The sequence below is a fragment of the Lampris incognitus genome, chromosome 1 (genome assembly GCF_029633865.1).
Source record: "Lampris incognitus isolate fLamInc1 chromosome 1, fLamInc1.hap2, whole genome shotgun sequence".
Classification (NCBI taxonomy): Eukaryota; Metazoa; Chordata; class Actinopteri; order Lampriformes; family Lampridae; genus Lampris; species Lampris incognitus.
In genome coordinates this window covers 28,829,241-28,845,727 of record NC_079211.1, presented here as the reverse complement: position 1 = coordinate 28,845,727, position 16,487 = coordinate 28,829,241, and the positions used below count along the sequence as shown (strand labels likewise).

The window sequence follows — 16,487 nt, the reverse complement described above, 5'->3', positions numbered from 1 at the left end:
TGATTGAGAAGTATAGAGAAGGCCAGAAGGAGTTACATTGTGTCTTTGTGGATTTAGAGAAAGCATATGACAGGGTGCTGAGAGAGGAGGTGTGGTATTGTATGAGGAGGTCGGACGTTGCAGAGAAGTATGTAGGAGTGGTTTAGGATAAGTGTGACGGAAGTGTGACAATGGTGAGGTTTGCAGTTGGAATGGCAGATGGGTTCAAGGTGGAGGTGGGATTATATCAAGGATCAACTCTGAGCCCTTTCTTGTTTGCAATGGTGATGGACAGGTTGACGGATGAGATCAGGCAGGAGTCTCCGTGGACTATGATGTTTGCGGATGACGTTGTGATCTGTAGCGAGAGTAGGGTGCAGGCTGAGGAGAGTCTGAAGAGGTGGAGGTATGCACTAGAGAGAAGAGGAATGAAAGTCAGTAGGAGCAAGATGGAATACATATGAATGAATGAGAGGGAGGACAGTGGAATGGTGAGCATGCAAGGAATAAAGGTGATGAAGATGGATGAGTTTAAATACTTGGGGTCAACTGTCCAAAGTAAAGGGGAGTGCAGCAGAGAGGTGAAGATGAGAGTGCAGGCAGGGCTGAGTGGGTGGAGAAGAGTGTCATGAGTGATTTGCGATAGAAGGGTACCAGCAAGATGGTGGTGAGTACAGCTATGTTATATGGTTTGGGGGCAGTGGCACTGACGAAGAGACAGGAGGCGGAGCTGGAGGTGGCAGAGTTGAGGATGCTAAGATTTTCATTGGGAGTGACAAAGAAGGACAGGACTAGGAATGAGGATATTAGAGGGACAGCTCAGGTTGAACGGTTTGGAAACAAAGCAAGAGAGGCAAGACTGAGATGGCTTGGACATGTGTGGAGGAGAGATGCTGGGTATATTGGGGGAAGGAGGCTGAATATGGAGCTGCCAGGGAATAGGAAACAAAGGAAGGCCAAACAGAAGGTTTATGGATGTGGCGAGGGAGGACGTGCAGGTGGCTGTTGTGACAAAGGAAGATGCAGAGGACAGGAAGAAATTGAAACGGATGATCCGGTGTGGCGACCCCTAACGGGAGCAGCCAAAAATAGTAGTAGATTCTTCTAACTTCAAACAGCCAAAAAATAAAACGGAAATCCCCCCCCTCAAAAATGTATCCCCAATGGCAACTAAGATGGGACATCACAGTTCACATATAGAAGCACATAGTGAAATATTGAAACAGTCCGTTACAAAAGCATTATGGCTGTAGCGGCTCATCAAGACGGATGCGTCCTCACGTAAAGCTTGCTGGTACATGTAGTAACCGTAGGACTGGCTTGCTGAACAGGAAAAGCCTTTTTTCTCTGTTAATATGAATTACACCAAAGGGGTTCAAGTTTTAATAGACAATATAGACCATCGGTACTTCTTGGGTGTGCACATTATGAGCCCTTTAAAACAGAAACAAAAGTATTCGAGCACAACATATGGACCCACGTTGTGTATCTTTGACAGCTGAAGTTGTGTTGGTGATGTACAATTATAGTTAGCTAAACAATCTGATCTAAAAGTGGACTCCATTTAGCTGTATATACTCTGAAAGCTAACACATAGCCGCAACATTAAAATCGGGTCAAGTGCTCAGTGCTATACAGTTGTGGGTTTTTTTTGTCTCCCCTCAACTTGTAAGGCTAACCTGACAGAGACGGAGACAGACCAGGACACGCTCATGGCTCACCCTGGAATATGGCGGCGTTTTGGATGATGAGACGTTTGAGCTGTGCGCTGACAGCCTGCAGGCCAGACTCCATGTTGCTGCGGGCGGCTACCTGATACCGCTCCTCCGTCCTCCGGGAACAGCAGGTCAGGCCTTTGGTTTGGCACACCTGCAGATCAGCACCTGGGTAGACAGCAGACAGGACAAACGGGACATGAGCCCGGATCAGCATACGGTACGAGAAACAACGTTTTGCAGCCGGTTTATTTCTCAACTGAGACATGTTTGCTCACACAGAAATACTCCCACTGAGATTAGCTTTGAATGCCAAGCAAGGGAGTCAATGTGTATTCTGTAACATATTCCACACCACTAATGAGTTCATGATTATTCTGAACAGACTGCGCAATTTATTAGTGTTGCACTCCGAAATAAGTAGTAACTAAAAATGAATCAGTTTGATCCACGTTAGAGCAATGCACTGAGGCTATGATGTTTTTCCTCAGAGATCAACTTGGTCAACAGAAATTTCACTGCTATTTGAGGCAACACTTTGCACACCAAAGATCAAAAAGCCTTTTTTTTAAGTAGAAAGATGAGAGCTGGGGGCATGGCGGAGGACAGACAAACAAGGCCTCTCACAACGCTCTCCCAGCTGCTTCTCCTATATGCGACATGAAAATAGTTGCAAGAGATATGGAGGAGGAAAAACAACATCTCTCTCTCTCTCTACCAGTCCACCAAATGCTAAAGGTTGTTGACACAGACAGAGAAAAAAAAATCATTAGGTTCTCATTCTTTTGAAAGGTGGAGTTGTAAGGCAAGGGAAGAGAACATACCTTTACACCGCTGGATCAAAGAAGAAGTGCCCCGAAGAAATAATTTCAATTTGAAAAATGTTAAGACCAAGTAAGGAGAGAGATAAGCACTATGCGGATGGAATTTAGTCCTGTCAAGGATAGCTGCCACAATTGCGATGGCAAGAGAAATGTGATTTTTGTGTGATGCATTGAAGGACACCAGTTACAAAGAGCCATTAATTAATTTCCTTTTCAGCTTGAATGTGTCCCTGTAATGCTGAAATTGTATTGTGATGAAACAAATTCCATCAGCAGGGTATGGGATTCATAATGACCAAATTTTGACAATGTGACATGATTTTGGGCAGCGACGTAATCGCCTGGTAAAGAGGGAACAATGCACATTTCGGATACAGCTACAATTCTGTGTCAGAGGAGCTGAATAGGAGAAGGTCCAGTGGAAGATGCAAATGATCAAGATATAAATTTCCATCTCACTCTCCAATCATGCCCCTAAAATGACACATGTACAGACTTTACATACAGCTATAGGGCACGACCATTTAGTTTTTAAATCCAAAGATGAATTTGAAGGAGGGTGGCTTATCCTTGTCAACATTGTTTTTTGTCTAAATCACATAAATAGGACATCTGCCTGTCTGAAACCTCTTTTTTTATTACAATGTACAGTATTTTATATTATCTTGTATAGTTTATTTTTCATTTAAAATGCTTTTCATGATTTCATAAGGTGTACCAGGGGTGCTCTCTCTCTCTCTCTCTCTCTCTCTCTCTCTCTCTCTCTCTCTCTCTCTCTCTCTCTCTCTCTCTCTCTCTCTCTCTCTCTCTCTCTCTCTCTCTCTCTCTCTGAGCGGATGTGCGAGTGAGTGTACGGAGCAGCAGCGTGTTGTTTCGGTGTGAGTGAGTTTCTGAATTTTCGACTTTTTTGTCTGGTCCCTTTCACGTGCTTTCTGTGGGTTTGTTGTTGTTTAGTTTTTAGTTCGTTTTTCTCGGTGGTAGGTTTAAGCGGAGTTGTTTATTTTCAGTAGCGCTGCCACCGGCCCGGCGGGGCAATATGGCCGCTGTGGGAGGTGGAGGAACGGCGTTCGAAAAATTGACACGCCGGCACGCGATTAAAGTGGCTCCGGTGGTCAAATGCTCGGTGGAGGAGTGCTGCCTCGCGGTAGGTGAGCATGTGGGCTATGGAAGCATCAAATCGGCGTCCAGAATGAACGGTGCAGTAGTCATGTTTCTGGACAGTATTGATAAGGTCAACCAGGTGGTGAAAAGTGGTGTGGTGATTAGGGACATGTTGACTCCCGTTCTGCCGCTGGTTAACCCAGCCAAGAGAATCACCATTTCCAATGCTCCCCCGTTCATGAGAAATGCAGCTTTTGAGAAGGAGCTTGCAAGATACGGACAACTAGTGTCCCCCATAAAAATGGTCTCCTCCGGTTGCCAGTCTCCTCACTTGAAACACGTTGTGTCCCATAGGAGGCAAGGTTTCATGATTTTGAAAAATAATGCAGAGGATTTGGATCTGAAGCTGAAATTCAGGATTGATGACTTTGATTATATTGTATTTGTTACTTCTGGTATGATGAAATGTTTTGGCTGTGGGTCAGAGGGGCATTTAGTAAGGTCTTGTCCCGAAAAGAGTGAGGGTAGATCTGAGCCTCAAGGGCCGCCTTCGTCCACCGATGCCGCCGCGAGCGGCGCATCTCCGGCTGGAGACGGCGCGGCCGAGTCGGCACAGGGCAGACAGGAGGCTGGGGAGCGAGGGGTGGGAGAAACAGACCAGGTGGTGACACAGAAAAAGACCGAGGCTGGGGAACATGAGGAAAATGGACGGACTGAGCAGGCAGGAGAAGGAGGTGTACAGGCTGAGCATATTAAAACCGTTGAGCACACTGAGAAGGTGACAGAACTTGGGCAGGTCACAGCTGATGGCCAGGATGAGCAGGTAGGGGAGGTTGAACGGAATGAAACGGAAGAGGAAAACAGCGAGACCAGGGATCATAGCAAATTGGCTGGGCCAGATACGAGTGGTGGTCGGAGGACGCAAATACAGCAGACTGCTGTTAGAGTGGCAGAGTCTGTACTCGAAGAAGAGGCAGAGATTATGTTGGACGATGAAATAAAATCAAAAAAGTCAATTAAAAGGAAGCCGACTGAAGGTAGACAGGAAAATTTAAAAGTGAAGAGGGGTTCAAAAGATAAAAAGCCATCCTCCTCTTTGTCTGATGAGAACACAGACGAAAGTGAGTGTGAGTTAGGTTCCTCTCCTCGTACACAGGTGGACACAGAAGGCAGCTATGCCTTTCTGAAGATCAGGAAGTTTTTGCAGGTTACCAAGGGTTTGAGGGCGGTCAAGGTGGAATTTTTTTTTCCAGACTTGCAGCTTTTTATTGAATCAGTTAAATGCTTTATGAAAAACACAGGGGACTTGGAGGTGAACACATTCACTGAGCAGGAAGTCTTCAGACTGAAAAAACTTGTACAGAAGGTAAAACTGCAACTTCATGATGATGATTAAGACACGTTTGGGTATTGTTATCTTTTTGGTCAGTGTACGCTTGTTTCTGGCACAGTTCAGCCCCACTCTCCTCATGTGTAATATACAATTAGGCACTTTAAATCTGAATGGAGCAAGGGATGACATGAAAAGAGCTGCTGTGTTTAAACTGGTTGAGCTGAAGAAAATAGATGTCTTGCTTGTGCAAGAAACACATAGCACAGCAGATAATGAAACTGAATGGAAGAGGGATTGGACTGGAAAATTGATTCTCAGTCATAAATCCAATATTAGTGGTGGGGTCGGGATTCTTTTCTCAAGAGATTTTTTGCCATGCTCCCTTGAGGTAGAGGAAGTAGTCGAAGGCCGGCTACTGAAAGTAAGGGCGCAGTATGACAACGCAACACTGGTTTTTATAAATGTTTATGGTCCAACCCTTGGCCCTGAAAGAGTAGTTTTTCTGGATGTGTTATCTGATGTTATTAGTAAATGTGACAGTGAGGAGTATTTATTTCTGGGAGGGGACTTTAACTGTACAGAGAATTGCAAGTTGGACAGGAACCATCAGGAACCACATCCTGCATCTCTTAGTCGGCTCACACGCTTGGTTAATTCGTGTGAACTGACAGATGTTTGGAGAGCTTTTTATGGGACCCAGAGGCAGTATACATGGACACATCTAAAAGATAACGCACTATCCATGGCACGGCTTGATCGGTTTTATTGTTTTAAACATCATTTTAATGTGTTTAAACAATGTAAAATGCTTCCAGTTTGTTTCTCTGACCACTCTCTTGTACAGTGCTCGGTTTTCATACGAAGTGTTAAAACAAATAGTGCTTTCTGGCATTTTAACACAGGCCTCCTAAATGATAACAACTTTAGAGATGCTTTTAAGTTTTTCTGGGGCCAATATAGGAGCCGAAGGTCTGAATTTATTTCTCTGCAGCAATGGTGGGACATTGGCAAGTGTCAGATAAAGCAGTTTTGCCAGCAGTACACTCGCAATGTCACCAGAGACATAGCCAGATCTATGAGAGATCTAGAGGATGAAATGGTGGAACTACAGAATTTGGCAGATTCCACAGGAGACAGAGGCCATGTGGAAGCTCTCAAATCCAGAAAGTCTGCTTTGGCTAGCCTGCTGGGTATTACAGCACAGGGGGCACTGGTCCGCTCGCGCTTTCTGAACGCCACACATATGGATGCTCCTTCTCACTTTTTCTTTAGTCTAGAGCGGAAGAATGGGCAGAGAAAAACCATTCACTCTCTGCATACTAACACTGGTGTGCAGCTGTCAGATTTTTCTGGAATTCTGAAATACGCAGCAGGGTTCTACAGTGACCTCTATAAGAGCGAACTCAGGCAGGATGTGCTGGGGGCTGAGTCATTCTATCATGGGCTAAAAAGGGTTGAGGTAGCGCTCAATACAGACCTCGAGGCTCAACTGTCCCCTGAAGAACTCCATGACGCCCTGCAAAGTCTGGAAAGTGGCAAGGCACCTGGTATAGACGGGTTACCTGTTGACTTCTATAAGTCTTTTTGGCCGGTGCTCGGAGGGGATTTGTTGACTATACTGAGGAATAGTGCAACTGAGGGGCGATTGCCTCAGAGTTGCAGAAGGGCCGTCATTACTCTCTTGCCGAAGAAAGGGGATCTGCAGGACATTAAGAACTGGCGGCCAGTGTCCTTGCTCTGCGCCGATTACAAGATCTTTTCTAAGGTGCTAGCAAACAGACTGAGAAAGGTGATGAAGGAGGTCATCCATGTTGACCAGACTTACTGTGTGCCCGGTAGGTTGATCACTGACAACATTGCATTAATTAGGGACGTTTTGGACATCTCTAGTTCATTGGGAGTTGAAACTGGTCTTATTTCCATAGATCAGGAAAAGGCTTTTGACCGGGTTGAACACCAGCACTTGTGGCAAACCATGAAAGCTTTCGGTCTCAGCCCAGGTTTTATAGCTACGATCAAGGTTTTGTACAGTGACATTGAGAGTGTACTTAAAATTAACGGTGGTTTGAGTGCTCCTTTTAAGGTTCAAAGGGGAATCAGGCAGGGATGTTCTTTGTCTGGAATGTTGTACTCCCTGGCCATTGAGCCCCTGTTGCATAAATTGAGGTGTGAGTTGTCTGGAGTTGCTTTTGCTGGTTGCGGCACGACTTTTAAGCTCTCTGCCTATGCCGATGATGTAGCTGTTTTTGTAAAGATATTGATGTCTTAGTAAAAAATGTTATCAAGTTTGGTCAGATATCATCGGCTAGGGTAAACTGGGGGAAAAGTGAGGCACTGATGGTAGGAGAGGGACTGAACAGTAAACTCATGTTACCTGGGGGATTGACATGGAAAAGGGGAGGGATGAAATATCTGGGAGTATTTGTGGGGAATGACACCTTCTCAAATAAGAATTGGGAGAATGTCTTGGAAAAGGTTGAAGGGCGTCTTAGGAAGTGGAAATGGATTCTACCACAACTGTCGTATAGGGGGCGCATGTTAGTAATCAACAACCTGGTGTCATCAACGCTATGGCATCGATTAACATGCGTTGATCCTCCAACCAACCTCCTGGCCAAGATTCAGGCTGTGCTGGTGAACTTTTTCTGGGACAACTTGCACTGGATTCCTCAGAGTGTGCTGTACCTTCCTAAAGATGAGGGGGGTCAAGGGCTAGTCCATCTGGCCAGCAGGGGTGCAGCCTTCCGCCTCCAGTTCATTCAAAGATTGCTCACTGGGCCTAGAGATCTAGTGTGGCGACCAGCAGCCTGTGCAATACTTTGACGGTGTTGTGGACTCGGAATAGACCTGCCCTTGTTCCTAATGGCTATTAAGAACTCAGACCTCAACGGATTGCCTGGATTTTATCGTGGGCTCATGAGAGTGTGGAATATGTTTAAGAAGGAGAGAATGGGCTGTTCTGACTCTCTGAGCTGGCTTCTAAAAGAGCCGGTGGTGTATGGTGGGCGTATGGACACGTTCTGCGACTTTGGACCCATGGTATCAAAGCTGTTCTGCCAGGCAAAGGTCGTCACATTGGGTCAGGTGGTGGAGCTGGCTGGGCCCAATCTTGACAACGCTGCCACTCTAGCATCTCACCTGGGAGTGAAATCTACGCGCCTCCTTAGTCGGGTACTACTTAAGTGGAACGGTCAGCTCACAGCAGTAGAACGGGGGCTTTTGACATCGTACTGCAGTGGTTCTACTCATCCCAATTGTGAGGATCCATTTCCTGTTTTAAAGGTTGTTCCTGATCTGAAAAGTTGTATGGGGCCACTTTTGGATTTGGGAAATGCTCTTAATGAAAGGCTGAATGTACTTAAAGGTAAGACCATGTATAGTATGCTTGTAAAAGTCTTGAATAAAGATAAACTGAGTGGTCGGACTGATACACCCTGGAGGGCCCAGCTGGGCTTGGGGGAGAATGTGAAGCCAGTCTGGAGGGGCTTATACAAACCACCGTTAATTAAAAAAAGCTGGTGATCTGCAGTGGAGGGTCTTGCATGGCATAGTCGCGGTCAATGCTTTTGTTTCTGTGCTAGACCCTAATGTGAATGACAACTGTCCCTATTGTGCCCAGAGAGAAACAGTGTTTCATTGCTTTTCAGAATGTGTGAAGCTTGCACCCCTGTTGCTGCTACTAGACCGCTTATTTAGATCATCTGGGGAAAGTTTCTGCAAACAGAATTTCATTTTTGGTTTCAAATATAGTCAACGTGTAAAATTTAAATGTCAACTCTTGGGCAGGCAAAGATGGCTATCTATGTGAGCCGTAAAAAGAGAATTAAAGAATGTATAGAATGTCATGTTGAACTGTTGTTCTGCAGGATGGTCAAGGCCAGGATAAAAGTAGACTTCAATTACTACAAGGCAATGAAAGACCTGGTCACATTCACAACCTTGTGGTGTTATAAAGGGCTGCTGTGTTCCACCATAAAAGATGAGCTGGTCTTTTCTAAAGAACTTGGATAAAAGAGGTCTTACCTGTTTTTTATTTTTTGAGTTGTCGGTGAATGATTGTTTTTTTGGGCTTGTAAAAATGCTTATTGATTGTTTATACCTCGACAAGTATTGTTTATGTTCGGAGGGATTTCAAGTCTGCTTTTTGTCTAAATTTTTCTGTTAAATAAAGACTTGGTTTGAAATTCAAATTCTCTCTCTCTCTCTCTCTCTCTCTCTCTCTCTCTCTCTCTCTCTCTCTCTCTCTCTCTCTCTCTCTCTCTAATTTGGTCAAGTTATAGGGATGCTGAAGGCTTCAGTGTAAACCAGAAGAGTAATCTGCTGAGGCAGGTTGAAGACTTGTCTAAATAATCTACCTGAGAAATTTAAGTGACAGTCTGAGAACTTTGGCCTCTGCTTGGTGAGAGAGGGGAGGATGGACTGGTGTGTACTGGAGAGATAGTGGTGGTGGTGGTAGGGGGTGGGGGGTTAGGAAGACATATGTACATGAAGCAAGGATCTGAACTGCGAATATAAAAAAGTGAAATACAGTACAGATAAATGTGTCAGAAGGCCTTGTGGTTCGGTTTAAATTAGATTGTGGTTAGTTGGTGGTTTGTTGTATAAACAAAACTGTGTTTTTCTATTTGCTTTGAAGGGTAATTGCTCTAAGCACATAAATAATGTAATCTATCAGAGATGAAGCTGGCATTGGTGACGATGCTGAGGATAATAATGATTATGAACCGGAAGGTATGGGAAGGGGTCATCCCAGCAGGAAGCTATCACCATAGGCTCTAGATAATTAACAGCTTTTGCATAAAAAAAGCAGTCAGAGAATTACAATTAACACACAAACTAACTCATGGGTCACTTCTAACTGTTATCAGTTCTGTAATGATGGTGACACACCAATAAAACTGTCAAAGGGCACCCTTTGTATGCATACTGACAGGCTTAATATCTTAAATCAATACCTACAAAGGACTCTTGACAGATAGAATCAAGTTAATTTCAGACCGCAGGGCAAAATTATTAAGCTGCCAATACAACCGTAGGCGAGGTGAGCTCCCTCGGAGGAGCCTCAGACAGGGATTTAGCAATTATCTCTAGCAAAACAGACAGTTTCATCTGCCCTTTTGCCGTTTTTGCAGATGATAAATGTGCTTCATTACAGAAGTGGTGAGGAATAAGCAAAAGATTGGGTAGGGAAAAGATTCCTGATCGAGTAGCACAAACAAAAAAATAAAAATTACATGCTCTAAATGAAGCCTTCCTACTGACAGACAGAATGCTCGGGAATAACATCCAGCTCCACTTTTTTTGCTCTAAATTCTTGTGTCTCTCCTCTTCCCTTGTCATCCTTGGCTCTCAGCATCATTTGACTTCACCTGCCTTGATCCTCCTAATTGCTATCAGGCACAGAGAGCACTTTCCAATCAGTCCGCTGTTGCTTAATTAGTCTCGTATTGCATTCTGATGGTCAATTTACAGAATCAAAACAGAGAGAGAGGTGCCATGTAGTATGTAGACTTGGGGGACCAATTTGGATGTAAATTTCCTCAGCGGGTTATCTCGGTTCAAGTTGACGCCTTTCAGTCAATGGATATAGTTCCAGGTCTTCCCTACATGCACAATAACTGCTTGTGGTGAGCATTAGCGTTCCCGAGCGCCTTTCACAAGACAGATTCAAATGCATTGATTGCCCTATGGCTGTCACAGTCTCCTCTTTAAAGTCCAAACCGCTCTTTTTCTTCCTCTTTCCTCATGCCCCCGAGAGGAGGCTGAGGATGACAATTCCAGCAGGGCCACAACAAGGGCTGTGTACACAGCAAAGTGCAGTCCCACTCCTCACATCTTTAACAAGCCCCGAGACCCCAAGCCAAGGGAATAGGGGAAAACAAAAATATGGCTTAGTTTCTCTGCACCAATTCACTGTGCGAGTTTAATGATGGAGACAATGTTGGAAAAACAAGTTATGTTAAGATATGGACCATGTTAAAGGCTGTTCATTATAAGCATAAATTATACATTAACTGCTACTGTTGCGTTGAGGCACGCAAGTGGGGATTCATGGCTTTCTCTCCAGGGCAGAATAAGCAGATGACATTTTACAGAGGCAATAAGGATAAATGAAATAACGATGGCACAATTTACAACTAACCTAAGTAATAATAATTCCATTAGCTATCGGGGATTACAATTATCGTAAGTTTTTTTTTTTACTGCTTTGCATGCTGTTGTACTCGTTTGATGAAGCAATTATATGAAAGCGAACCAGCTGACTGGGAAAGAGCCTCGTTTCGTTTGTTTGACTAGTCACGAAACAATGGTGAGAAAACTATAACTGATCTTGTTTAGAGAGAAATCTTTTTTCAAAGGAACTGAATGAAACAGAAAACAGATCAGGGTTTAATTAGACAGAAGGGCCTATAGCTTCTGGTCAAATTAACATGCCTGTTAGTTGAGCCCATTGCCATTTAAAAGCCAGGAATGTTGCTTGTTGATGTTCCATCTCTCATGGTGTTTGCATGAAAAACACATCATCCATTTCTGGTCGACGTTTCCTTTTCTCTTGGAGTCCCAGGACAGCCTGTCGCCACGCTGACCTGACCCCACAACTAATTACTGAGGGGGGTCACCATCCGCTGGCCTATTGTTGGCATGCATCAAAAAAATATAAGACAATATTCAACCTGGGACTGTTTCAACTTCACCAACTCTTGTTCTTCCACCGTTTTCTGCAAAACAACAAATCCCAACTGGTAACGCAGCCCTTAGCAAACCGGCAGCATACTCTTCTGTATAAGTGAGAACATAAGCCTCCTCTCATGAATCAGATATAGACAAGGCCCTCCACACAAACCATTAGCAAAGTCGAATGTGCTTCTTTAGCCCACGTGTCCAGGGCTAAGTGCTCAACGTGGCTCGTATGTCTCTTGCACATGAATTTTGACACTGAGAGGCGCTGATGCCAGGTTTACATTTTGTCTTCAGACGCTGCAACCCACCCACAGCCAACAGCCACAGCAAAGACAGCACTGATACTCCCACAGCAAATGTTTTCATCTTAAGCTCTCTTTCCTCGTAACGTTGGACTCTGCAGTGAGTCCTTTTGAATAATGTTCATGAGAAGAAAAGAAAACCCCGAGCTTTTTGGTTTTCTACCCCCTGGCACCACATGCAGCATTATTAGAATTCTGTTCGGCTGTCTTGCGGCCATTTCTGAATCAGCCACCTCCCCCACACAGTATATCAATACATACTGCCTCATGTTTCCACAAATCACGCACACGCACCCACGCGCGCGCATTCACGCGCATTCACGCGCACGTGCGCGCGCACACACACACACACACACACACGACGCTATCCTAAAATAGTTTCTTACAGCAGAGTTGCTAATGAAAATCAACCACGTCCTATTTAATATAATCAATAGTAACTTATTTGAGGGATATGATACTAAAACGTGAACCATCTCTGATCAATTTTGGAAATGTGAAAAACTGGAACTAGAGAGGTGACTGGTGGAGAGCTTAAGTTTATTTTATCATTTACAATAGCACTCTATGTCGGACACATTAATTTTGAAGCAAATGTTAAATATCAACTAGAACCAGTAAGTGTCGTGTAAATCATCACAGGATACTGAAGATAGTGTCAACATATCACTGGAAAGTTCAGGTGTTAGTTTAGATAAGCACTTAAAAGTAGCATTTATCCGTTTTTGCAGAGCTTCTGTTTTCCATAAAAGCACGCTGAGGAAATGCACCACAAAGACTTGAACGTTGTGTTGTGTAAGAACAAGTGAGTACGGAGAGCTGCAGCTGTTCATTTTAGTAATCGCCCTGATTATGCGGACGAGGGATCACAGCATACAACATCTAATCAAAAACAAAAACTCATTATCAGTCGTTCGTACATTCAAATTTGTTCTTAAACACCCATGGAATATTTTAGCCCTGAGGTTTGTCTCACAGGTCACTGCAGAACCCGGGTAGCCCCTGAATTGAGACACCAGTAGGACCAACACTGAAGTCTCTGCAAGTCTGGGTGATTGTTCGTTGCAAGAGGTGGAATATACATGTTAATGGATGCTAGGGGGAAGGACTTACAAATAACCACCAGGCTTTGCTGTCAGACAATTACCACCTCTCAGTCAAACTTCTAGGCTAAACAACATTCCATGGGTGTGTAAGAACAAACTTTACAGACAAACGATTAATGAGGTTTTTTAAAAAAATTAAAATCCCTTCTAAGACGGATATACATCGCTTGGATGTAAAAAATTGCCTTCATGAGGCTAAGTTTGGGTGACGTCATCGGTGCGGGTAGATGTGCATCTCAAATTAAACGAGAGGAGAAATTAAGTGCTTTGATGATGCGTTCATAAGTTTTGTTTTTGTTTTTTAATCTCAGTTGAGCACCAATATCCCATACCCCCTTTTTCCCCCTCTTTGGTTTGAGAGTAACATATCTCGAAATGTTCTTCCAAGACTGGCCTCATCACACCTAGAATTAGAAATAAAGCATACGTTCGGTTTGCATGTAAACGTATGAATGTGAAAATATAGAAATGACCCCCCCCTCCTCTGTAGAATAACACAAATTACACAGGCAATATAAATTGCCTGTGCAATTTATGTTCATTTTTATATTGTTGTGGTATTGGAGTCTCAAGTGGCTGCACTTGACTGTAAAACAAATTCCTCTCGAGGACAATAACTATCTATCTATCTATCTATCTATCTATCTATCTATCTATCTATCTATCTATCTATCTATCTATCTGTCTATCTGTCTATCTGTCTGTCTGTCTGTCTGTCTGTCTGTCTGTTGCTTGCATGTATTGCATACGAGAGGCGATACATTTGTGTCATTGGAAAAACGGAAGAGGAGTCATAAGACGGTTGGAAAGCCAGATATCTTCATTGGCAGTGGAGAGAGAGAGAGAGAGAGAGAGAGAGAGAGAGAGAGAGAGAGAGAGAGAGAGAGAGAGAGAGAGAGAGAGAGAGAGAGAGAGAGACAGAGGGAGAGGGAGAGAGAGAGACAGAGGGAGAGAGAGAGAGAGAGAGAGAGAGAGAGAGAGAGAGAGAGAGAGAGAGAGAGAGAGAGAGAGAGAGAGAGAGAGAGAGAGATCCTTTGGCTGACTAGTACATGTCTAATTCCCACCGTAGGGCAACGCTGAGCCGGCTGGTTTGGGTGGTGCCCAGCACTGACAGATTTCCCGGTGAAGCTGCGTCAGAGGAGCAGCTACAACCTGTCACCATGCAGCTCCACCGAAAACTTTGCAAGGCTCAGTGGTGCCTGTGCTGCTGACAGGTAAATAAAGGCTTGATGCTGCTTGTGGGGACACCTGTGTTTGACTTTGGTTCATTAAAGATCCTGTTTACACATGGAAATCTCAAATCTGTAGGGTTCAGTGGTTACCACTACATGCATCTTAATTGTAATATGAACCAAAACAACAACACGTATTGCTTATCTTGCTCGGCTTGTTTTTGAAGTGTCCTTTGTGTGCCCAAGCGCAACGAGAACTCATTCAAAGGACCTAATCGTGTTGATGTTTTTTTCTTTTTATACATCATGTTCGCAGCACACGGCAGATTTAAGATTATTTGCCCATAAACTGGGTTGAATCTCGTTAAGGAGTGAAGGAATCAAGTAGAGAGAGATTAACCTGAAGCACTTCACATCACTGGCATGACACTAAAACACCCAATTAACATTTGCTATGATTCAGCCACATGAGAGGGAGTTCAGTTTACACAACGGATCTGAAGGCAACAACAGGCTTCATCAGTTCGCCAACTACTTAGTCTGATGTTCTGCATTGTGCAAACTCACTTGTTGTTCCTCCACCCCTCTAGCATCGAACTGGCTAACGTTAGCTCAAATTCTCCCAAACATAATCAAAAATCAGATCCAGATGACATCCGGAGTTTTGCTGCCCATGGAAACGCCACTGATTTAAAATTAAACTGGGAATTCAAAGTTTGGATGTCATCACTAAAGGCTGCCAAGGCCTGCATGGCTGAACTGGACCGATTTACCAAGACTCCAATGGCAAGAGTACTGATCATGTTTTTCTTTTTCTTCATTCTCCATGGCCACTGCATAGGACTTCCTGCCTTGATTTAGACCTTACACAATAGAAACGAATCAGAAATGTTGCAGTGGCGAAAGATCCAAACTAAAAGAGACCTATGTAATATATGTTACGACAGTTTCACATGTCAGACATGTTAAATAACTACATTACGTAGAGTTCAGTGTAAGGCTTTATGATAGAATCAAAACGGGCAATGGAATGAACTGCTTTAAATGATGAAGATGATAATGATGATGATGATGATGATGATGTCGACGACAAATGTCCGGCACTTCAGTTCAGAGAGTAATTTGGGAAATGCTGAACCAGAGTATCAGAGAATACAAGAAATGGGTCGGTATACCTTGAATCCACAATAATAATAATAATAATAATAATAATAATAATAACTGGAACCCCACAGAGAACCATGACCAAGACTTGATTTCTCATTTGCAGACTAATATAGGATTCCCAAATAAGCGTTGAAATGTTCTTGATCATTAATACTAAACAACAGTCATTCAGGGCAAGTATACTAAAAAACAGGTGCCCCCCCCAAAAAAAGATTACTTTTTATTCTAAGCCTATGCAAGCAGACTATACTTTGTAGTATAGTACCGACACTTGTAATTTGGCAGAAGACTCACCAAATAATGGAAAGGTCAGACTTAAAAGCGTCCTATGGTTGTTGAGGTTATTGTCCCTAAGGCAGGGCATAGTTGGACTGTGGATCTTTCGGTTTTTTGGAGGGAGGTTGACAAACGACATCCCCACCTCCCGATTGCCACTTCCAAAAACTGGATCCTTTCCCACACCAGAAACAGTAAAGTATAGACTCTGATGCAGGTTTAGCGTATAGTTTACCTGAAACCGGGGTCTCCGGGACCCATTTGGCCCCCGGGTGGAGAGACTGGAACGCCGTGCGCACCTCGTGGCAGTTTGGCATGGGCACCTGTCCGCCCGGCAGCGGAAACAGCTGGAAGAAAGCGCACAGGAAGAGCGCGCAACACACAGGTAGACTCTCCATGGTAGGCGACCAGCTACTAGCAAAACTGGGGGACTAGTATAAGAGTCTGATTAAAAAAAAGAATAAACTCCCCCCAACCAAAAAAAAAAAAGTCACGAAAGGCTCCCGTGATTGTGCGGACGAGGTGACACTGCAGCCCCTGCGCCTCCCTCCATAAGCATCCTTCCGCTCTCCACTCAGGGCGCCGAGGAGCCGAGTGTGACCGTGTGCTCCATTCAGTCGGAGTCAGAGGCGGCAAGGTAGGTCTCCCACTTCGGCCGTGTGGTTGCTGGTAACTTGGTGTCCCTCCCCGCCGGCAGCGCTGCTGACTCTCATCTGGCTGCTTGAGACGGATGAGCCCGGGATAAGAAGTGCGCACTCCCCGAGGCGCGCGTCACCGTGGCACTATGCGCATCTCCAACTCTCCTGTAATGAAGACCTGAGCTGGCACGGC

At 44.3% G+C, this 16,487-nt stretch overlaps 1 protein-coding gene across 1 annotated transcript in view; it reads right to left on the bottom strand.

Moving 5' to 3' along the window:
- gpc3 (glypican 3) overlaps positions 1–16,054 on the bottom strand; it is a 139,888-nt gene extending 123,834 nt beyond the window's left edge. Inside the window, exons 1-2 of the mRNA XM_056277264.1 lie at positions 15,892–16,054; positions 1,701–1,862 (exon numbers count right to left, since the gene is read on the bottom strand). Coding sequence (XP_056133239.1) covers positions 1,701–1,862; positions 15,892–16,054 — 325 coding nt within the window. The remainder of the gene's footprint in view (positions 1–1,700; positions 1,863–15,891) is intronic.
- Between the last annotated feature and the right edge of the window lie 433 nt (positions 16,055–16,487).